At 41.1% G+C, this 25,444-nt stretch overlaps 1 protein-coding gene across 1 annotated transcript in view; it reads left to right on the forward strand.

Moving 5' to 3' along the window:
- Window positions 1-25,444, forward strand: part of LOC136879376 (organic cation transporter protein-like) — a 122,875-nt gene that overhangs the window by 83,289 nt on the left and 14,142 nt on the right. The window contains exons 3-6 of the mRNA XM_068229098.1: window positions 1,342-1,600; window positions 15,684-15,876; window positions 18,399-18,504; window positions 23,828-23,940. Of these exons, the coding sequence (XP_068085199.1) occupies window positions 1,342-1,600; window positions 15,684-15,876; window positions 18,399-18,504; window positions 23,828-23,940 (671 nt within the window). The remainder of the gene's footprint in view (window positions 1-1,341; window positions 1,601-15,683; window positions 15,877-18,398; window positions 18,505-23,827; window positions 23,941-25,444) is intronic.

The raw sequence follows: 25,444 nt of genomic DNA on the forward strand, positions 1-25,444 counted from the left end.
CTGCGGTGATAAGTTTTGGCTGCTTACTTCCCAGACACTTGAGCGTCGCACTGTTTTCCGTGGTGTCACACTAAAGATCTCTAGTATATGCAACCCCAGTTGAGAGTAAGGAGGACCAGATTTGGAAAGTAATTCAGTAAAAGTAATTACTTGTAACGAGTACTTTTTAAATAATTTTTACATGTAATCGTTACTTTTCAGAAAATGGCATTGTTACGCTTAATTTACTTGAAATTGAAAATCCTCAGCCTGTTCCCAGTCATTCGACCGGGTCTGGAATGGAATGAATGAAGCCTCCATCTAGCGGCGAGGATAGGAATTGTGTCGGCTACCGAAGCTTGTCGCACTCCTCTGGAGCAATGATTAATGACTGGAAGATGAAATGATATTGGAGAGTGTTGGTGGAATGAAAGATGACAGGGAAAACAGGAGTACCCGCAGAAAAACCTGTCCCGCCTCCATTTTGTCCAGCACTAATCTCACATGGAGTGCCCGGGATTTGAACCACGGAACCAGCGGTGAAAGGCCGGTGCGATGCCGTCTGAGGCGCGGAGGCTCGTAACTTACTTCTTGAAAAAAAAATTGTAATCGTTACATTTTAGTAATCGAGATACATCGCATCGAGTGCTTGGCAACTTTCGAGCCCTAGAACTCGCAAGGCGTCGAGCCAGGGGTAGGCCTATACGATGCGCAGTCTTTCATTTACTCGCAGCAGCTGCTTGTGGTTACTGGTTGAGATTTAGATGATCGTGTACTACGCGATCAAGAATCGAGCTGGAATAAAGATGTGACGGTGGAGGGGTTAAGGAATTTCCATTCTCCAATTTTAATCAATATTTTTAATTCGTTGGCCCTGAAAATAATGACAACACGATTGTGACACGTAAAGTTTGTTTGCGAGGAATATCTCTATGCTAGAAAACACAAAATGGAGTTATGTATTTGTCCTTGAAAACTTCGGTAGCATTCCAGCCCCATGTGGAAAAAAAACTGTGAGTTATTCCCTTTTCTTAGGTCAGAATGCGAACTTACTGAAACAATAACTAGTATAGGCTAGCCCGGACAACAATTCTGCTTTGAGGTTTATATAAACATTAGGGGCCCGTCTATTAGAACTCGTACAGGTTATGTTGTTACTCTCACTACATTTCGGAAGAGCAGACTAGATGAAATTTTCTGGTTGCCAAATTAGTGTGCATTCTAATCTATGACGGTCTAAACATGCGGGCACTGTTGATAACAAATTCACAAGCATTGTTGGTAACATGAATTAATATGTCCGGTGTAAACCCGGTTTGAGGTTCAAATGTGTATAGCCTACCTCTCTTCTCTGACTTTCAGTACGAGTGGGTATGTGACAACTCAGCGCTACCTTCAGTCGCCACTGCCGTCTTCTTCTGCGGCGCCATCTTGGGCGGCCTGATATTCGGCTGGGTGGCTGATCGGTATGGTCGTATTCCAGCGCTCGTCGGAACGAACGCGATTGGCTTCGCCGCCGGCGTCGCCACTTGCTTCGTGACCAATTTCTGGCAGTTTTGTATATGTCGTTTCCTGGTTGGACTGGCGTTTGACAACTGCTTCACTATGATGTACATCCTGGGTGAGTTATACCACTGTGAACCTTATATCTATTATGTTTACACTCAACAGTCCACCAGAAGGAAAAATTGTGATGATGAAGAGTCACTCAAAAAATATGAGCGCATTGTATAGTATGTTCCTCGCATTTCATATACTATCAGACTTAATTATTATCAACATATAATTCACCTCCCATTTAGATAATAAAAACCTGTGGATACCCACAAGAAACATTATACAGTCCCACTCCCAGCAAGGCCGGAAGACAACGTGCATGTTCCGAGCGGTATATTCATAACCTGCCGCGTATTCTATTACATACATTACAGTATTAAATGTATTATTCATTTATGCATCCAGTAGCTTTTATCGTCAGTACTAACGTTTTTACAGGCAGTGTTGAAAGTGGTGTCCTTCAGCATTCAAACATTCTTGGTTCTTCTAAAGACATTGTTATTCACACGCGTAAGTTCCTGTTGCGTAATTGGTGGACAATAGTCACTCTGTAAGGTTTTAATTTCAATATTTTAGCAGCCCTATGTACTGAGGATTTTCAGATATCGAATTGTTTTGCAACACGTCGTACGGATTTAGTGGGAGATCGTGTGAATGATGTGCAAAAATCGTCGATTTTTTCTTCCAATAGAACCCTTTGTTTCGGCTTAGGGATTACAGCACTAAATGATCTCGTTGTTCTTAATTTATTTACGAGACATCTAACTGCTTCTCTACCTGGAACTAGAACCCATGGTAATCTATTCTGAAATTGCCTACACACCTCTCTACATGACTCGATTGTTACACATGTGTCACACATAAAAACTCTTTGCTCCAGTGTGAATTTCACTGGCATTTCAACAGTGTAATAATGTAAATAATCTATTAATTCTCCTGCAATTCAACCACACATACTCCTACGACAAACGTATCACCTCACGGCTTCCCACGACACACAAACTCGAGTAACTGACCGCCTCGTGGCTATGCAGTGAGTCAGCATGAGGTTATGAATTCACCGCCCGGAGCGTGCATGTGCATGTCGACTGCCGGCCCCGCTGGGAATGGGACACACTGTATCTACAGGTTCAATTGTTTCTGAGAAATTTGTTCCTGCGGGGAACTTAACAATGCGCTCATTTTAAATGTATTTTAGTGACTGTACCTCCTGAGTGAATTATACCACTCCAAACCTTATATTCTATTATGTTGATACTCAACAGCCTACCGGTCGGAAAATTTTGATTGTGATGATATATTTTAAGGAGAAATTCGAGATTATTCCCTCTTATTCAAACCCCATCAATAATACAAATCGTTGTATGGAACGGAATGATGAAACGAAGGTGAATTCAGAAGATAATTCAAATATTTTAATACTGCAACATGTGTATTGACAGTACCGTTAGCATTACAGACGAGTAGAGTGCTTGCATTAGTATTATGTTCCGGCTTGTCATGGGTGGGGAATGTGCGTCTGCTGTTACTCGGCATTTTTAAATTCCCAACACAGCGTTCGATTCGGAGTTAGACGAGTCACAACATGATAATCAAAGAGTTACTCCGTAGGTGTATAGTGGAATATGAAACTCTTCTGAAATTACAGGATTCATTCCTTCCTCTCCACTTTATAGGATTCGATAAACTTAAAATTCTAGAAAGCCCTTTCCCTTGGTGGATATCTCAGTGCCACTTCGAATGACTCTTGAACTGATGTAATTGCCTGCACGTTAGTACTCTGCCTTGATACAAAGGACGTCACATATCCAGTAACTTGCCAAAGTATTCGACACTCATTTGGCAATAGTTCCTATAATCCTCTACTTCGGAAGTCATATTTCCACCAACAGATCCAAATGGGTACACTTTTCTTGACATTTGAACCACATTTGATTCTATCCTTTAAATTTAACGCAGTTCCTTGATACTGACAATGCTAAAACTCTGGCTAGATATGATTTCGACTGATCTGAATCCAATTTAAATTATGCACAAAAATGGGAGACACCTCGATGATGTTTTATGTATAACATAGTGTTTCTAAATGCCTCTATGTTAGTAAGTAATGTAACTTTAGACTCAATGATCTTAGCGAAAATTGCACTGAGATGCATTAATAGTTACATAAGATATGTCAATTTCAGAACATAACCCGTCTTAAACATTGTCTCAGCTATATGAAAACGCATACAAAGTTGTAAACATTTTTATGAGACGAGAGAGCGATTTCATATCCACAATCTACGTTTTTCCGCGTAGCGAAGAAAAGATACACGTGCGAAGTGTGAATGTCAGTAATAGAGTATCGATACAGGAATGTAGAGATTTTTCGCGAAGAAAAACTGCAATACTTATGGAATTAAACAAAAATGTATTTACACGTTAATGTACAGACATAGGTTTGGCTACATTAGTTATACTCAGTAATGGACGGTGATAGGAGAAGTACTGTTGGGTTGTTAAGTGGTTTACGTGGCGACTGAACACACATACTACTCCTCGTAGTGGAAGTGGCTGGGTCCTTGTTTAATTCGAGGGCGAACCTATCACGCATGAAGGAGAGAGACTCTTGATCAGGTGCTCGCTTCAAATCAATATTCATATCTCCACCAAGTATTACAGGTAGTAAATGGTACTCGTTCTCACGAAGCTGGCGTTCCTATAGCAACGTGTAGATGACGCTGATGGTTGCCATGGTTACAGACAGACCTCCAGCCTGAAAACATATCCGTCTTAAAATAGATCTAGAAAGCATTAGTAATCGCGTTGATGGTCCTGCTCGCCCCAGTCAGCAGATACTGGCACATAACCTTCTAATATAAACTTTGAGAGGTCAACTTGTTTGAAGGGATTGCTATTAGGTTTATCGTTGCTATAATGACATTTTACCATCACAGCGGTGTGCGTAAATGACTCCTTTTGGCAGTAATAATAAGGAGATCGAAGGCTAGAAATGGGTCTCCTGCTTCCACCTTTCCCTCATTAAGTTAGTACATGTAGCAAATTATCGTAAAGACAGTAGCATTCTTGGCAGGCTAATGTGATTGTATTAATTACTGATTTACGGGGAAACATGAGATAATAATTCCCTCTTGACTCCAATCATAGAACTTTTAGAAATTGTTAGAAATTGATTCAGCACTCACAGAGGAACTAACATTGTTCAGCAGTCTCCAAACATTGCGCACGAAGGGTTTTTGATTTTTTATACTTTAAAAATTTGTTTGCATGAGAACAACTGTTATTTAATCCACTACTGAGCAACTGAATTAGAGTTACATGGCGTGTACTGTGTAGCACCCCCATTCATCCTGATGACGGAGGAGGGTGGCGTGTAATGGACGCCACAAGACTCTGGAAGCATTAGGGAGCCACACTAGACCACGAACACTGCACAGCCTCCCATAATGTATCGCGAGTGATAGAAGCATGATGCTAATCGTGTCCAGACAAAAATCCGCATGACCATTTACCGTTCATTAAACTAATTGGCCACGATTTGGAATCGATCGATCGATCTATTGTCTTGCTAGGGACAGGTGAACAAGTGAGTGGACGTGATATGACAGAATTCGATACAGTATCTCTTCATCCGTGATTCGATCCGGAGACGAATATCCATCACTTTTGAAAGTGTTGTCTCTCTGCCTGACTGACTGTCATTCGGTTTGGATTGAATAAACGAAGGAATTGCTAACCCATTTTTCATTAAACTTGTCACTGTTAAAGTAGGAACTCCCGAATTTCCCCGCACTTGACTCTATCTCAGTTGGCTCTGTAGGAGCTGGTAAATAACATTTTAAATCTCGAGAATACGAGCGAGTTGGCCGTGCGGAATGGGTCACGTACCTACGAACTTGCATTCGGCAGATGATGGGTTCGAATCCCACCACCGGCAGCCCTGAAGATAGTCTTTTGTGGTTTCCCATTTTCACACCAGGCAAATGCTGGGCCTGTATCTTAATTAAAGCCACGGGCGCTATCTTCCCATTCCTGCCCCTTTCCCATCCTCGTGTCACCGAAAACCTTCAATGAGTTAGTACGACGTTACACCAGTAGGAAATACCACCTCTCAGCCAGAGAGAAGCGAACAGTGTGTCAGTGACTTCCCTCGCGGGCCACCGATACCACGGCGAGTTTCATTGTTGGTTTCTTTTAACAATAACAGGTGTGTTCGGTACTTTCTTGTCTTCCGTTCGCTGCGTGTAATCCAAAGTCATTCATTCTAAGTTCACAGTTTTAGTGTTTACCATTTAGACCCTAAATTTGCCGATAATAGTATTTTAATATATGTCTTATGACTGGGGATCATGTAAAATTATCGATGAACCAAACACCACTAATCTGTACTTAGCGCTCTCGCCCAGGTGGCAGATTCCCTATCACTTGCTTACCTTTTCTTTGCTTTTTCTTAAATATTTTCAACGAACTAGGACAGTTATCGAACATTTCCCTTGAAGATTTATTCCTGGCTCTTACTCCTCATCCTATAAATAAATATTTGCCCCCACCTGTCCTCTTGAATTCCAACTTTATCTTTATATAATGATCTTTCCTACTTTTAAAAACACCACTCAAACTTATTTTTCTACTTAGATCACTCCACGCCATCTCACAACTAACAGCTGGAAATATACCACATAGTCGAGCATCTCGTCTCCTTACTTCCAAGTCTTCTCAGCCCAAAGTTTGCAACATATTGGTAACACTACTCGTTAGTCAGAAATCACCCAGAACAAATTGTGCTGCTTTCCTTTGGATTTTTTTCAATTCTCGTATCAGGTAGTGCTTGTGAGAGTCCCATACACTGGAGCCCTACTCTAAATGTGGTCTTATCACAGGCGCATGCGCCCTCTGTTTTACATCCTCACTACAACTTCGAAATACTCTCATTAGCGAAACAAAAATAATGTGTAACACGATGTTACCTAGCAGTGTTGCCAACTTATATTTTGAAGATCCGCTGAATACTACTGAAAATCCGCTAAAATTACGCCAAGAAATCCAATCTCAAATAATGAGTAATGAAAATGAGCAATATTAATAAATAATAATAATAATGAAATGGCGTATGGCTTTTAGTGCCGGGAGTGTCCGAGGACATGTTCGGCTCGCCAGGTGCAGGCCTTTTGAATGGACTCCCGTAGACGACCTGCGCGTCGTGATGAGGATGAAATGATGATGAAGACAACACATACATCCAGTCCCCGTGCCAGCGAAATTAACCAATACCTAATGGTTAAAATTCCCGACCCTGCCGGGAATCGAACCCGAGACCCCTGTGGCCAAAGGCCAGCACGCTAAGCATTTAGCCATGGCGCCGGACATAATAATAGTAAAAGTAAATGTCTGCACTCACCTGATCTGTGAGTTTCACTGGGATTAACCCCCTGCTTGCGAGCCGGCGAGCTAAAACTTGTAGGCATTTTACTGCAGGGTGCAAACTAGGTGAATCCCCTACCTCAAGGCCCACACACAGAACAGGCCAGTTCAAACGTTCTTCCTTCATAGCAAAAATACAAATACTACTCTTTCACAGTTTCATTATCTGTCGTCATTCTTCAACGAAGAGATAAATAACCTTTCCCCACGCATTACAAATTTATGATACCATGATCTCATAACATCAAATCCAAATAACATGTTTTCCTCATGTGACTGTGACGGAATAGCTCGGAGACAGACTGGAATAAAAAATTTTAAAAAAACGTAAAATGGATAAAACACTAAATTCCGCTATAATACATCTAGAATTCCGCCAAAAAATCCGCTGTCCGCTAAATGATATATTTCTCCGCCGACAGTCTTCTAATTCCGCCAAATTTAGCGGAAAATCCGCTAAGTTGGCAACACTGTTACCTAGCAACCACGTAGGCTGTTATGTAAAGTATTGATGGATGGCCATGACTGAGAGACATAGAGGCCTCATCTTATCACATTCATGGTAGTTTCATAGGCTCTGAGTCAGTTTCCCACTTTCGATCCACTGAATCCTACACTTGTCCATCCAAATTCGGAAATGATTCGTCAGATGCAAATTAATTAATTAATTAATTAATCGTTATCAATTTGAGTTTCATTTCACAATATTGATATACGTAACGTATATACAAAAAGAGCGATTATTTACGTCCAACAAGTACACAACAAGAAAAACTGTATCCCAATGTTTGAAGGAGAGAGGGAGAATAAACCACCTGCTGGTAACAATGTGGTCAACAAGAAGGTCAGTTTCTCAAATCAGCAGTGTTCAAGAAATTCATCTCAGCGTTGAGTACTAAATTGTTTTGTCCTTGTAACACTAATGTAGCACTTTGTCGGGAACGGTACTAGGAGATGTTGCAATTCAGATGAAAAGCGGTATGGAACTGCATCATAGAAACTGCACTTAAATGGGACATGGTTGAGATCGCCATCCTCCGCATACTGACATCAACAGTGTGGTGAATCCAAAACAAAGAAAGATGTGTAGGATATGAACTTCGAGCATTGAAATAGATGCTCGAAGGATATGAACCATGATTTAACCTCAGTAATCCTGCTCACCCCAGCCGGTAGACACTCGCACGTAACCTTCTCATACAAACTTTGCAGAGGTCACTTGTTTGGCGGGATCGGTATTAGATTAGTCCTCGCTATAATGAGTTGTTACCATCACAGCGGTATGAGTAAATGACTCGTTTTGGCAAGAAGAAGAAGAAGAAGAAGAAGAAGAAGAAGAAGAAGAAGGTGGAGGAGGAGATCGAAGGCCAGTTAATGCGGTTCCTACTTCCTCCTTTCCCACATAAAGTTAATTAATGTAACACATTATCGTCAACACAGCAGCTCACTTCGTCGATTAATATGATGGTGGTAATTACTGCAGCAAGCAATTTGCAGTGCCCAGGAGGCTAGCTACATCATGCCGCTATACCATTACGGAGGTTTGGAGAGTAAGAGAAATACAAGGAGGCCAAAGCGGTGATTGTTTGATTGGATTTTTGACGACTTAATTATAGGAGTTGTGGCACTAAACGAGACTACAAGGGTAGCTGCTGACAGAGGAATATGGAAACTTGCAGGCTGAACACTGAAAGACACAACAGCTTGTAACAAATACGTATGTACAGTAGAACTCGGTTGTAACGACATCCAAGGGACCTGAAAATTGTGTCGTTATAAATGAGTGTTGTAGTAACCGAGATTCGTATTATCAGTCTAGTGAGGTGGAAAATGAAAAATACAGTAACATAAACCTAATTAGGCTTCAGCCACGTCGCTCCGTTCAGGTTTTCGTAGCCCCTTAATTTTCGAACCATTCTGTTCTGTTCAAATGCAGCAATAATGTTATTCTTGCTCTTCCAAATCGTTTGAACTGTGGAATTAACTCACGCCATACGTCATCTTTTTTAAATTCCATTCCAACGCTAAAACTTTTCTTTTAGTAGTCATACTCCGCTAAAATGCGTGCACTTCCAGTCGAAACTGACCGCACGCAAGCACCCTTAATACCGCGAGAATTCGGGCGAATTACAACGGGGTATAGTAAGGATGTAAAGGAGAAGGCGTATAAGTCTCTGGTAAGATCCCAACTAGAGTATGGTTCCAGTCTATGGGACACTCATCAGGATTACTTGATTCAAGAATTGGAAAAAAATCCAATGCAAAGCAGCTCGATTTGTTCTGGGTGATTTCCGACAAAAGAGTAGCGTTACAAAAATGTTGCAAAGTTTGGGCTGGGAAGACTTGGAATAAAGAAGCCGAGCTGCTTGACTAAGTGGTATGTTCCGAGCTATCAGTGGAGAGATGGCGTGGAATGATATCAGTAGACGAATAGGTTTGAGTGATGTCCTTAAAAGTAGGAAAGATCACAATATGAAGATAAAGCTGGAATTGAAGAGGACAAATTGGGGAAAATATTCGTTTATAGGTAGGGGAGTTAGGGATTGGAATAACTTGCCAAGGCAGATGTTCAATAAATGTTCAATTTGTTTGAGATCATTTAAGAAAAGGCTAGGAAAACAACAGATAGGGAATCTGCCACCTGGGCGACTGCCCTAAATAATGCAGATCAGGATTGATTGATTGATTGATTGATTGATTGATTGATTGATTGATTGATTGATTGATTGATTGATTGATTGATTGATTGATTGATTGATTGATTGATTGATTGATTGATTGATTGATTGATTGATTGATTGATTGATTGATTGATTGATTGATTGATTGATTGATTGATTGATTGATTGATTGATTGATTGATTGATTGATTGATTGATTGATTGATTGATTGATTGTGGGGAATCTGCTTGCATACCCTAAGTCTATGACAAAAGGGGGCAGGAAAGAATTAGCCAGGTTGCCAGATTTCAACAAAATATTTCTTAAAATACTTGGCTTCTTAGAAAATCGTATTCCAAACTGAGGTTGAAATGACGTATGCGGGTAGATATTTGTCGTATTAAGCAAGGCTGAAAAACACCTTTTTTTATGGGGAATATGTCCGTACCACAGAAAACATGACGTTATAGACGAGTTGTCGCTGAAACCGATATCGTTGTAACAAAGTTTAACTGTATGTTGTATCAAAAGCCTGTCTGTGTTGTTAGTAAATGCATTGAGCAAACTGAAGGTTTCAAACAAGAAGATACAAGTTACATTCACTACAAGAGGTACATACTTTCAAGTAAAATGTAATAGAATGACAACGAAGGCCATCTCGTTCATAGATTACGCCTGTTAATGTAGATATGCTAGTCCACATTATTCATGTTGTAGGTGTTGCTTACGTGCAGACGAAGGCTACACATATGAAGCTCATCTTTACTGATGTGATTGGCCTAATGGTTAGAATCCGTGGCACGATTTATTACTTCTTCTTGAACCATAACATACGACGGTAAAGGTAGGCTATGCATTCGGTGGAAATTTTATCTTTCTTTCCTTCTTTGCTGGTGTTGATTATTGTTTTATTAGGGACTACAACTAGGCAACCATCCTCTATTAACACTAATCAGAGATGAAAAATTGAAGGAGACCGACACTTCGAAAAATGAAGGTATCGATCAAAGAAAGACAAGGACCACGAAGGGCCTTAGGCTTCGCAACCTGATACAGTCAGGGTCAGAAAACAACAAGTGTTGACTAAGGGAGATTGGATAGGATGGATGAAAGTTAGGAGCATGGCACAAGTAAGTGGAAGCAATGCCAGAACTCAGCTAAAGTCCCCGTAGTCGCCAACCCACTCACCCAAAGTTAAGAATCATGGGGGCCCCTTTTAGTCGACTTTTACGACAGGCAGAGGATGCCATGGGTGTTATTCTACCACCCCCACCCACAGGGGGATTCTTCTTCCTTTCTTTTCCACCGGGCGAGTTAGCCGTGCGGCTAGAGTCGCACAGCTGTGAGCTTGCATCCGGGAGATAGTCGGTTCGAACCCCAATGTCGGCAGCCCTGAAGATGGTTTTCTGTGGTTTCCCATTTTCACGCCAGTCAAATGCTGGGGCTGTACCTTAATTAATGCCACGGCACTTCCTTCCCATTCCTAGGCCTTTCCTATCCCGTCGTCGCCATAAGACCTATTTGTGTCGGTGCGATGTAAAACAAATAGCAAAAAAATATTTCTCTCTTTCTTTCTTTCTTTCTTTCTTAATCGATTTAACCTCCAGGGTTGTTTTTTTTTTCCTCGGACTCAGGGAGAGATCCCTCGTCTACAGCCTCAAGGGCAGTTTCCTGGAGCGTGAGACATTGGGTCTGGGGTACAGCTGGGAAAGAGGACCAGTACCTCACCCAAGTGGCCTCACCTGCTATGCTAAACAGGAGCCTTGTGGAGGGATGGGAAGATTGGAAGGGATACCGTGGCCTTAAGTTAGGTACCATCCCGATATTTGCCTGGAGGAGAAGTGGGAAACCACGGAAAAGCACTCTCTATGGCTATTCTATATGAAATTGTATTTCCTGCGTCTTCTCGTTAGCATTACTTCGTTTAGTTACCGCTACAAATCTCTAGATACGATCTAATTTTGAAGCTAAAATGATACACTTTCAGTCTCCATTGAAGAAGTTGTCAGAGAAGCCAGTCGAAATGGATTTTCAAAAGATAGGAAAGGAAAACATCAAGGCGGATCATCTTGACTATCATGGCTGTCAAATGAGACTACTTCCTGCATTTGCCTTGTTTAAGGTTTCTGTCAAAGGAAAGATACAGAGCGCGACATTTATCTATGCAGCAAGCTTCATTTGCGAAGGAAAAGAAATCTGCACAAGGACGGCATTCACCAGTGCAGAACGGCGAGCAGAAAATTTTACTGAACATTCGTGGGGTTATCCTCAGCCGCGGTTATTCTATTTCCGTCCTCAGTCTCCTTTTATTGAATTCCGAGAGTCTATATTTCTACCAAAATGATTTCATTTTTGAATCAATCAAACTATCAAAATAGTCCTTTCATTACCAGTCCCTAAAATCTACCGCACAGTTAGGTAACACGAAATGCTGTTCCTAAATTTTATTTTATGGTCTTATGGTGACGATGGGAGAGGAAAGAGCTAGGAGTGGGTTGGAAGTGGCTTTAATGAAGGTACAGCCCCAGGATTTGCCTGGTGTGAAAGTGGGAAACCATGGGAAAACATCTTCATGACTGCCAACAGTGGCGTTCGAACCCGTTATCTCCCGAATGCAAGCTCATAACTCTGTGACCTTAACCTCACGGCCAACTCGCTCGGTGGCCATGATCATTAAGGCGTCAAGTCTATATGGTCTGGCACCGTGGTTAGCCGGTTCGAATCCCGATGGTGGAGAAAATTTCATCACCATAATGTTGGCCGGCAGGGTAGGAAAGCTGGTGGCATACAATTGATAATCACTAGAGTGTGTGCCAAAAGCCTGCATTCAGTTCCCACCTTCCCTGTGGTGTTCATATGCTGCGAGGGCATATGACACTGCGATGTTGATTCATCCGTCGGATCGAGACGTTAAGCCTTGAGCAGAGCTCTTGGTGTTATTCGACAGGAGTACGCCATGTGCCGGCACCAGGTTTCATCCTCTCCCTACCTCGATATCAGCACACCTCCCGACGTGCACGTCGCCCATGGGAATCAAATAGAAAGACCTAAACCAGACGAGCCAAACACGTCCTAGGTTACACCCGGCACTAAAAGCCATATGAAAATGAAAATCCACTGCCTGTTTCCAGTCATTCGACCGGGCCAGGAATGGAATGAATGAAGCCCAGTTCTAGCGGCGAGGATGGGAATTGTGCCGGCTGCCGAGACCTGTCGCACTCCTCTGGCGCAATGATTAATGAATGATTAATGAAATGAAATGATATTGGAGAGTGTTGCTGGAATGAAAGATGACACGGAAAACCGGAGTACCTGGAGAAAAACCTGTCCCACCTCAGCTTTGTCCACCACAAATCTCACATGGAGTGACCGGGATTTGAACCACGGAACCCAGCTGCGAGAGGCCGGCGCGTTGCCTCCTGAGCCACGGAGGCTCTACTAAAAACCATACGTTAAATTATTTTATTTTATTATTTTACTAAAAGCCATACGTTAAATAAAATAAACTTGCCACCTGATCTAATATTTCAAGGTAATTACAAAGTACTCCATTAATTTCCTCTTTGACTCCAATTAATTACACTTGTTTAATAACAAATGCTGTTGTTTTTATGTCCAACTAACTATACTTTCATGGTTTTCTGAGAGGCCGAGATGCCATAATTTTATTTCGAAGAGTTTCTCTTATGTGCCTTTAAATCCATCGTCAGGAGGCTGAGGTATTTGAGGATCTTCAAATACCGCCGGAATGAGCCAGGATTGAACCTACCAAGATGGACTCAGAAGGACTGCGCGGCAATGATTTGTTTTATTCCTTTGCTATACGTAATATTCCCCGTTAAGAGCATTCATTTTTAATCGTTGTTTATTTGCCCTAATTATATTGTGTATGGATACCTCATTGATCCTATTGTCAAGATCGAGACCACGATAGGTAACGTGAGGAAGTCGATGCCGCGAAGAATCCCTTCTATTATCCAACTGCAGATTTCTATCCAGAAAATTATCATCTCATATCATTGACTCGGATTAGGTTAATGATAGAAGCCGGAGGACTATCGTCAAATATTATGCCGACGTTTGTAAGCAGTTTGTCCTCATCAAAGCCTCTTTAAACTCGCCAACCTTAACAGTACTCAATTCATCTATTATTTCGTATTTTTATGGCCTTAACACGTCTTTGTAGGTTAATTTCACCTCGATCTTTTAACGCGATAACGTCTATAAAATCATGCTACATACATTCGAACATCAGTGTAACGAAATAGTGTGTTTACTTTCGGTTTTACCGATCAAGTTAGCCACGCAGTTTGAGTTACGTAGCAATGAGCTTATATTTGGGAGATGGCAGCGCTGAATATGGTTTCCTAAGATTTCCCATTTTCACACCAGGCTGTATCTTTATTAAGGGAAAAGTCACTTCCTTCCGAGTCCTGCCATTTCCTATATCATCGTCGCCATAAGACCTACCTGTTATTATTCGATCCGTACCGGGCTCCTCAGGACCACGTCAAACAACTATGTTAGCTTCTTGCTCCACCACTCCTTCAACCTTTCACTTGCTGTCTTTTCATCTCCTCATTCCAGATATTGTTTCTACCCCAAGACTCCTGGAAACCCTTCCACATTTTGAGTTGTTGTCTTTCTCTTGAATGTTGATTTCTTTCATGTTTTGAATAATAATGTTATTCATTTTACGTTTTTCGGAGTTTCATATTTTTTACGTATCTCTAGTACCCAAGTGAATTTTGTCTTTGGGTGGTTGTTGAAGTGGTTCAAGTGGTTGAATAGTGTATTGTTTAACCTAATGTCATTCATTCTTACTAAGCGTCCGTAAAACATATCCTTTTTTCCATTCTTTCCGTTATTGTCTCAGTATTTCTATATAGTTCTTCATTACTTTTCTTTTTTTTTTTTTTGCTAGTCGCTTTACATCGCACCGACACAGATAGGTCTTATGGCGACGATGGGACAGGGAAGGGCTAGGAGTGGGAAGGAAGCGGCCGTGGCCTTAATTAAGGTACAGCCTGGTGTGAAAATGGGAAACCACGGAAAACCATCTTCAGGGCTGCCGACAGTGGGGTTCGAACTTACTATCTCCCGAATACTGGATACAGGCCGCACTTAAGCGACTGCAGCTATCGAGCTCGGTCATTACTTTTCTTAATGTGCGTATCATTTATCATCTTTCTTACGTACACGTAAGATTTTTTTTTTTTTCAATATTTCTGTTTCTTTCTTTCCGATATCTTCAAGTTCGTTTTTCCTATTCATCGCCAAACATTCTGTAGCGCACAGGCACTCTGGTTTGATCGCCACGTTGCAGTGTCTGATTTTTGCATTGATGTATAGAGATTTCTTGTTGTAAACATCTTTGGTCAGTTGGTATGTCAATTCCATTATTTCCTTTTTTTTTTTTTTTTTTTTGCTCTCATTTTGTTTGCTTCTTTGTCGAGTCCAAATGGCTGTATGATCTCTCCCAGATACTTAAATTTGTTCACTCTTCTAATTTTTCCACTATGTATGTTGATATGAATAGGCGCGCTTTGCAATTTGTTATGAATTTCGTCTTTTCGAAGGAGACCTGCTGTCCTGTTTTCTCAGCTATCTCCTAAAGTGTCTGTATTTTTTTACGTACATCGTTATGTCCTACTTAGGAGCTCGATTGAACTAGCTTAGCTGATGTGCTGGCCTTCTTCTCCTCCCAAAATATCTTCATCCTCTCGCTGAGCTTCTTCCTTCGTTCTTCTGTCCAAGTTATAGTAGCTCTGGTGTTGAGTTTGTCTTCAAACTGGTGATTGTCGATTTTGGTTCTGAATTTACATCTGCCCTGTATAATGACTTCCGAGATGTTGATTTCCTGGAGATCTGTTTCAGTTTCACGAAGCCAGCTGTTCTTCGTTTTAGATGAAAGGGCCAGGTTGAGAATTATTTTAGTTAGTGGTGTCTTTATTTTATTATTATTATTATTATTATTATTATTATTATTATTATTATTATTATTATTATTATTATTATTATTATTATTATTCGCTGGCATTAACCGTATGCATTCTGTTCAGTTCTAGAGTATGTGGGACCAAAATGGCGTACATTTGTGGCGAACATGTCGATAGCTCTCTACTTCACTCTGGCCTCCTGTATCCTGCCTTGGCTGGCGTACTTCATAGCTGACTGGAGGATGTTGTGTGTTGCCACATCCGCTCCTCTGCTGTTGGCCATCATCACGCCCTGCATCGTACCGGAGAGCGCCAGGTAAGTCTCTTTTTCTTTTTTTTTCTTTTCTTTTTTTTTTTTTTTTTTTTTTTTGCTATTTTGCTTTACGTCGCACCGACACAGATGGGTCTTATGGCGACGATGGGATAGGAAAGGCCTGGAATGGGAAGGAAGCGGCCGCGGCCTTAATTAAGGTACAGCCCCAGCATTTGCCTGGTGTGAAAATGGGAAACCACGGAAAACCATCTTCAGGGCTGCCGACAGTGGTATTCGAACCCACTATCTCCCGATTACTGGATACTGGCCGCACTTAAGCGACTCCAGGTAAGTCTACAGCAAGGGAGAGAAAGATAGGGATTTGATCTTTAGGACAAAGAAGTATTCAAAAATAAAATCCGTAACACCATATGTCTCGGCACTGTTAAGGCCCCAGTTAGAGTATGATTCCACTGAATGGGAAAAAGTCCTAAGGAAAGCAGCACGATTGGTTCTGGGTGATTTTCGATCAAAGCGCAGTGTTATGAAATTGTTGCAGATTTTGTACTGGCAAGACTTGGGAGTAAGGAAATGAACAGCTTGACAAAGAGGTATTTTTCAAGCTGTCAACGGAGAGATGGTGTAGAATCAGTCAGTCTTCACTGATCTGCATCCAGGCTGTCGCTCAATGGCAGATTCCCTATCAGTTGTTTATATAGTCGCTTCTTAAATGATTTCAAAGAACTTGGAAATTAATAAACTCAAAAACTACTGGACCGATTTCGCTGAAAATTTCATAATTTGTTCTTATTACTCCTGAGTGTGTTTAGGAAGTGGATTGAACGAAATCCGATAGGTAGTATGTTCATATGAGTAATTTTATGTAATTACTTTAATTACAAAGCCGCACTAAGATTAGCGGCTTACTCTGTATCATGATAGTCCGGTAAGAAATACTGTATATAGGAGGATGGGAACACGCCGCCATGTTTTATGAAGTAGGTACCTTTCTTGCTAGGAGGTTCGTGTAACTACGGTACGCAACTCATTGCCTATTACTTGGAAATAGCAACCCAACATGCCGTGATCGAGATGTACTTTCATGTAACTACGTAACTCATTACCGAGGAATCTGTTCGTTTTCGCATCAGATGGAAAAACAAATAATGTTGTGCATCCACTCGCGTTGCAACGAAGATCTTGCAAATAAATCGTCGTTTATGTAAGCAAACAGATATATAAATAGTTTGATCAAATTAATTGGCATAGGAATCTAGAAAATAGAACATATTTACAGTAATTATTTCTTTGGTTTGTAAGTGAAATTACAAGTAAATATAAATAAAATACAACACGAAATAATGAAGAAAAATGTTAACTAACCAAAACTAACCCCATGGCACTACAGCCCTTGAAGGGCCTTAGCCTACCAAGCGACCACTGCTCAGCCGGAAGGCCTGCAGATTACGAGGTGTCTCCTGGTCAGCGCGACGATTCCTCTCGGCCGTTATTCTTGGCTTTCTAGACCTGGGCCGCTATCTCACCGCCAGATAGCTCCTCAATTCTAATCACATAGGCTGAGTGGACCTCGAACCAGCCCTCGGATCCAGGTAAAAATCCCTCATCTGGCCGGGAATCGAACCCGGGGCCTCCGCGTAAGAGGCAGGCACGCTACCCCTACACGACGAGGCCGGCTGAAGAAAAATGTAACGGTAACAAAAATGGCATAAACTAGAATTAATACAAGGTAAGGTAAGGTAAGGGTTATTCTGCCCGAAGGCAGGTCCGAACCTCCGCAGAGGTGTTCCTGAGCTGAAGTTTAAGTGCGGTAGGGTGGCCAGTTCCTTTCCGCTCCTCCATTCCCTTACCCCCAACCAACAGCGCGTGGCAAACCATCCAACTCCTGACCACGCCCAATGTTGCTTAACTTCGGAGATCTCACGGGATCCGGTGTTTCAACACGGCTACGGCCGTTGGCAATTAATATAAAAACACATTTTATTTATTGACTGAGGCGTAGCAGCGCATAACGGGGTATCAACAAGATAGAAACGAAGTATCAGTCAAGCATCTGAAGCATGCAGACGAAACCTGATTTCGACTTCCCTTCATAAATGGCTTTTAGTAAGATGAATTCACGAACCTTATTCAAACCATAGGAAGCACTTAATTCTGGTTCAGTGAACCTTTGAAAGAAGTCAACAACAGCTCTGCAAATTCCAAATTTCTAGCTACAGAACTGCCAGTAGTACAGAAACGAAAATCTGACAACTTTAATTTTGACAAGATAAAATATCATAACTCTCCTTAAACTGATGTTGGACGTCCATCTCTCTAATAGTTCTCAATCAAACTGTATATTTCCAAACAATCAATCAGTCAACCAACCATCATTGATCTACACTTAGAGATGTCGCCCAGGTGGCAGATTCCTATCAGTTGTCTACTTTTTTCAAAAAAAATCAAACAGAACACATATATGTTAAGTGCATGATGTATTTCAAAAAACCAAACACAGTTAATTTGATACTTACTCGTTTCGTCATCAATTGCTTTCTAAATGGAATGTCTTTCTTTCATTGCAGGTGGCTGGTTTCTCAAGGAAAGATTGAACAAGCCATAGTAATTATGAAGAAATTTGAAAGGATCAATGGAACGAAAGTGGATCCTAACATCTATCAGCAGTTCTCTGTAAGTACACAAGTACTCTAAAATTAATTTTAAGAATATAGACCTATAATTAACCGAACATTTAGGTAACCTAACAGAGCATCTGACACACAGAGACAACACGTGGAATTCTTTCCAGTTTGATATGAATTTCAAACAATAATTCCTCGTGCCTGCTTTCCCGTAAGACAAGCGCTACAAGCGAACAGTATTTTGAAACTTGTCAATATGAGTGCATCTGGCGATAGCTACATGCATGACAGTCCCTTGAGCGAAACCAAACAAATTCGAAGAAGCTCGGACCTTGTGGCGCCGGGCTACTTTTACTCACTTTTTTCTTCGTCACTGTGCAAGTAGGAGAAGTGATCCTTCTGTCCCGTCTCGCCTCCTTACCAGCACATGAAAGTGAGCGGAATCTCCCGCAGAAGAAACGTGTGTGATTTCTTAAGCGCTTTCTAAAGTACGGTAATATTTTTGATCGAAAATAAATGTTGTAGCATATATTATTCATTGTCATTAAATTCGTGTTTGTCAATTTGATCTGGTAAACACCAGATGTGTCACCTGAGATTTAGATGCCACAACGAAAAACGTGGAATGCCAAATGGACTTCATTCAACCCTTCAAAAATTCGATTTGCTCTTCCAAGTCTGAATCCGCAATCTTAGGATCCAGAGACCGACAATCTACGCACTGGTCCACAGAAGGTGTTCTCTTTATTACCGGTAAGTAATAGGAATTAGTGGGTTGGATTTTTGAGCTCCCAATATCTTGAAAGCTCATACTATCCTTACGAAGGAAGCAAGCTTTGTGATTCAGAAAAAGAAGTTTGGGGCCCACAGTTCTGTTTTAATGTATTGTTCTAATGAATATAGTGTTACATGCGAACCCTCTGTCTTTCCTAGAAGGAACTAGTGAATCAGCTGGGAACTCCCAGCTTCAGAACACTGTGATAGCCTCTCACCACTGCTGTTCTCTTTGTCTGGTTTCCCCGTGCAGCTTCTGGAACATGAAACGAAAATGTTGCCATTACAGCCGAGCCCCGAAGATTCTAGTGCTCCATCATCAGGATATAAAAGAGGACGCTAGCCGCGAACAATGAGTCAGTCAGTAGTTGGGGGTGGATGGCAGTAGTGCTGGCTGTCATCAGTGTTGGTGTGGTGGGTGTGCCACTGGAATCAGCCATATTGGAATACTGAGTGTGTACTGCCTTGGAGTACTGAGTGCAGCCATGTTAGAGTACTGAGTAGAGTATTGTGTGTGTGAACTGCCTTGAAGTACTGAGTGCAGCTGTGTTGTAGTACTGAGTGGAGTACTGTGTGTGTACTGTCTTGAAGTACTGAGTGCAGCCATGTTGCAGTACTGAGTGGAGTACTGTGTATGTACTGGCTTGGAGTTCTGGCTGGAGTACTGCCTCTGATTATGATAATTGTATCCAAGCATCCTCAAATGTTGAGACTCTCCAGTACAAAGCAGCCACAATAGTTTTATCAGTGATTGTAATTAAGTCTTCATGTTAGGCTTCCACACGGCAGTTTGGACAGTGAAATAGATTATTGCACTACATTCACAGTTGGCATTCTGTGTAAAACCCCATGTATTGAGTGTAGCCCTGCTTCTAGGCATTCCAGGTCTTATCCTATTCATGGTCTTCCAGACAGGCCAAGATTGCAAAGTGCAGGCTGGAGTTCCTTCTGTTGGCCAATTCTAGTCGGATAGTGTGAACTTGCTGCCAGTATTGATTCCTACGAACACCTGACCTAGTGTTATTAACGAAACGCCTTCTTCATCTGAGACTCTGTTTTACTACTTCACGACCGTAGAGAGGATGACAGTTGTCCACCTCTTGTTTGAGTTTCTCAGTTTCAACTGCTACTAGCCTTCAGGTTGAAGGTGGAACTGTGCCACAAGTATGGTAAAGCTTTTCGATGTTTGTTTGTTTGTTTGTTTGTTTGTTTGTTTGTTTGTTTGTTTGTTTGTTTGAGGCGGCCAGAAACTGGACGGTGCATGGCGTTCAAAGCAATATCCACTTTTTTGGAATGAACAGAGTTGGACCACGTGGGACAAGCATACTCAGCTGTAAAGAAAGAAAGTGCTAGGTTCGTAGTTGATACAGGTGCTGGATGTATTCCCCAACTAACTTTCTTGATATTGATCATCCTCAAGTCTCTTTAATACCCTTGAAATGAGTAGGGTCTTTTTTTAATCTGCCCTTTTTGGTGCAAAATGAATCAGCTGTCATCATGATGTAACTGAATGTTCAAGTACTGGCTGTGTACCAGCGTGGAGTCATTGTGTGGAACAGTTGGTGTGAGTAGAGTTGGATCAGTGTTAACTGACATTGTTGAGAGGGATATTGTCTCGCTGTTGCTGCTTAGTTGCCAGTGTTAATAAGTAGTTCAGTGTGTGGAGCACCTACTTTGACTCTGAGTTAACTGATAGTGTTGACTGTGTGAGTTACTGGACTTTTCTGGACTCAAACTAAAGAACAGTCATCGTGTGTTGTAATAGTCGATAGCCCTATGTTCAAACCTGTGTATGTGCAGCTACTGTGCAAAGCAACTGAGCATGTGGAGCAAAATGAAAGGAGGGCTTTCAATCAGGACTATCACCATCCAGGTGATAACAGTGAGCCGGACTACCTACTGTGAGGTGGACAAAATATTTATAAATAAACAGCAATTAGTGGAGTGTAGTCATTAATATAATTGTCTGGCTCCATGGCTAAATGGTTAGTGTGTTGGCCTTTGGTCACAGGAGTCCCAAGTTCGATTCTCAGCAGGGTCAAGAATTTTAACCGTCACTGGTTAATTTCTCTGGCATGGGGGCTAGGTACATGTGTTGTCTTCATCATCATTTCATCACGATGCGCAGGTCTCCTACTAGCGTCAAATCAAAGGACCTGCACCTGGCGAGCCAAACATGTCCTCAGACACTCCTGGCACTAAAAGCCAGACGTCATTTCATTTCATTAATATAATTGTGTGTACTAACTGGGTCACACACTGGGTCAGTAAATCAGACAATGATTTATTCATTACAGTATGCATTTTTCTTCTCGAAGAAGGATGAGAGTCACCATCGAATGAGTACATAGGTTGACTGGAAGCTTGTACTTGCATCCATCTGAATGTAGAACTTTCGTAATGTGGAATTCATACAACATACCACCGTACAATTGGTTATAAATTCACAGCCAATCAATCAAATACAAAGCTATCGTAAACTTTTTACTACACTCATTAATATTCAGATTACACCTTTCCTTAATCTAACTGCTACCATGTTCTTTATAAAGAATGTTTCATGATTTTTATACTTCATTTAACTGCTGAAATCATTTAACCCCCCCAAGTAATTTGAAATACAGGTGAAGAAAACAAACATTTTGAAGGAAATTGTTATTTTGTTGATTTAACTCTTTGACGCCAAGTACTGTGAACTAATGCTCAGCAAAATAACTTGCAAAGTTTAAGCCCCTTAATTGGTGGTGGTCGTACATATTGTTTTAAGAACAAGGGAAAAAATGGAAGAGGTCAATTGCTTTAAAAAATGAAGACATTGGCAAAACAAATGGAAGGTCATCAAAGGTGTGGAAGTCAAGGACTCCCTAGCACTTGCAAACTTTACATCATAGGGGTTGGAATAGAAGAGGAGTTCAAGCAGGGAGGTTGGATGCAAAAGATAAAAATGAGAAGTGGAAGCAATGCCAGACTCACCTATGGGACCTGTGGTTACCAACATGCTCCCAGATTACAAGTCCTCGATTTCCCTTTTCAGCTCTCCCATATGACAGGCAGAAAATACCAAAGATGTATTCTATGGTCTCACGTGTAGAGGTGAGTGCCATGTAGCACACGAAAATTAAAGACTTCCCAGGCCCTGAGCCTGCCCTGTGGTATCCCCTTTCAGTATTTCCTGGAAGGAGCTAGTGAGTCAGATGTCCTGCGAGTTCCCAGCCGGCCTATCCATATATTGTTTTCTTCATCTGCTTTCCCCACACATTTCTGCGAGGTGCAGCAATAACGTTCCTTCCCTAATCACATCATGAATATTCCAGTACACATCACCCGAGCTATAAAATGGAGGCCAGCCACAAACAGTCAATCAGTCAGGGCCATGAATGGTGTGAAAGTCAAGCAAACCCCATCAATTGCAAAAAAATACAATGAAAAGCAGCTCGTTTTCTTCTGGGTGATTTACGACAAAAGAGTAGTGTTACAAAAATGTTACAAGGTTGGGCTGGAAAGACTTGGAAGAAAAGAGACGAGCTGCTCGACTAAGTGGCGTGCAATACCAATATAATTGGTCCATTATTGGACATTATAAATTTTCCAACTAACTCATTCCTGGTTGCCAGCGTTTTGCCCCAGTGTGCTAAGTTGGGCTCATCAGTTGGTAAATAGCACACCTACCAAGACGCATGGCTAGTGCATACCGTGGCCACTGTGTAGTCTACTTGGAGCCACCGGCAGTGCCAGTGCAGTATGAGAGACATTGTCTCATCACCAAAAATTGATGCCTGCCTGGTCATCAGATGATATAGATGTTGATTCCCATAGGGAACCTGAAATATTTGTCCTGAATGAGTAAATTTATAATACCAATATAGTTGGTCCGTTATTGGACATTATAAATTTTCCAACTAACTAATTCCTGGTTGCCAGGGTTTTGCTCCAGTGTGCTAAGTTGGGCTCATCAGTTGGTAAATAGCACACCCACCAAGACGCATGGCTAGCACATACCATGGAGGCCACTGCGTAGGCTACTTGGAGCCACCGGCAGTGCCAATGCCCTATGAGAGACTTTGTCTCATTACCAAAAATTGATGCCTGTCTGGCCATCAGATGATATAGATGTTGATTCCCATAGGGAACCTGAATACTGGATAGTTGCCACACTTAAGCAACTGCAGCTATTGAGCTTGGTGTGAGAAGTCTAGCATAAGCAAGATTTGTAAGTAATTATATATTCAGCTAGGTATCCCATGGTCACCAATCCATGCTCCTAAATTGGTAACCCCAGGAGGAAATTATGTATGCATGTATGTACAGTATGTTCAGAACAGTTAGAGTTTTCTCATCTCACTAATTCCTTTACTAAAAGGATTCTCCCATTCATAGGAGGCTTGTGTTTTCCAATTACAATTCCTAATTTTGAAGCTGGCCAATAGGAGATTTTTAACAACATACTATTGAGAGAAAAGTTAAAGAAGCCATTCCACATATAAACTTCTTGAATTAAACTACAATAAATCAAAAGGACACACAATTCACCCACCTTATTCAGAGATATATTTGAAATATCTACAGCTGGCAGTAAGAGAATTAATTATCTGTTTCAGGACTCATGCTATAAGATTCAGAAAGAAGAGGAACATGACAAGACGTACTCAGTGCTCGATCTATTCCGAACACCTCGCATGAGGAACATCACTCTGCTTCTCATCGTCATTTGGTGAGTATATTGAACAGTCAGTTCCATAACTCAGACAAGTCCATTTTCAGAAATTGCCAAAAACAGTATGCAGTTTGTTGTGATGTCTGCATATAAAACACAAACAAATGTATTTGTAATTCTGACCTGTATGCGTTTATTGATATATAGCATAGTCTGATTTAAAATAGTATTTAATAACAGAAAATACAACCTTTGGACTTGTCTAGTTTTGCAGATATTTTAGAATAAAGTTGTGCCAAATCCTCAATTTTGTTATAGTGAAAATAGAAGAAGTAAACCTAACAGTTCCAGTGTTCCTTCTAACTTACATCACATCCATCGGAAATGTCATTCTCTACCTCAGCATTTTTCTCTTCAACCGGATCTTTAGAAGTGGACGCTAGAATCTACAGAAACAACTCGTAGTACTGGCGAAGTGCCAGACTTTCAAGATACTGTATGAAGTTCAGAAAGTTTATTTTCTTATCAGGCTGTAGTCCAGGAGGTTTCTTGTAGAGTTTTGGCAGATCAAGGCTGCTAATATCCTCTTAGCAGGTCTTGTTTCTCAAAATATTTCTTCTGACATGCACCTTAGCATGACTTCTTCAGGCGGCTGACATGCTAATCATTATCATAATCCATAATTGTTGCACGGAGTTTTAGGTGTTTAAAAACAAAGGTTCCACAGCATTCACTCTATGAAGAAATCCTAGTGAGCCATTAACTTCAGGTCAAAGAGGAAGGATACTGAGAATTAATGTTAGAATTTTGTTTAATAATTGTGTATGAGATAGGGGTAGTATGGGTAGTATGCTGGCTGTTCTATTATTGTTACTAAAGGCGATATCTCGTCAATGCAACCATAATCCCCTGTCTTCAGTTTCACATTTCATCTCCCGGTAGGTGGTATATCTAAGATTTAGCATCAGATCTTGAAGATCCTTGGTTCTTAGTCTTCCTGGCCTTTTCTTTCCCAGAACATTTTCCTCAATAGACTAATGTTAGTCAGGAAACTGTTATGTCTCAAAGTGTGCCCAAGGAGTGGTTGTTATAGTGAAATCAAATCAGGTAGCTTGTGCATACAAAATAACCCTAACTAGCATGGCTGTGTTAACGTTTTCTGGGAATGACTAATGAAGAAATAATACATATACACTGATTATATCTCGTTATCATCATTCCTCATTCAGACATGCAGGTCATGCATGGACATCAAAAAGAATGAACTGCATCAGATGAGCCAAATATGTCCTCGGACACTCCCGGCACAAAAAGCCATACAATAAATAACAATACATTAAAGGAGCAGAGAAACAAAATTGAGCCATAATGATTTGTGAAATCTTCTATGACAACAGCCATTTATACTATCTGATCTTTCAGTCATATAAGTAGTTCTTGGTTGCATTACCTCGGATAATCTATATTCTAAAATACCATTCCAGACTGATTATTTATGGTGCAGTGAAGTCTACTCCACTGCTCCAGCTTCTAGTTTTAAGTCATATTTAACTTCCAAAAA

The sequence above is a fragment of the Anabrus simplex genome, chromosome 8 (assembly GCF_040414725.1).
Source record: "Anabrus simplex isolate iqAnaSimp1 chromosome 8, ASM4041472v1, whole genome shotgun sequence".
NCBI lineage: Eukaryota > Metazoa > Arthropoda > Insecta > Orthoptera > Tettigoniidae > Anabrus > Anabrus simplex.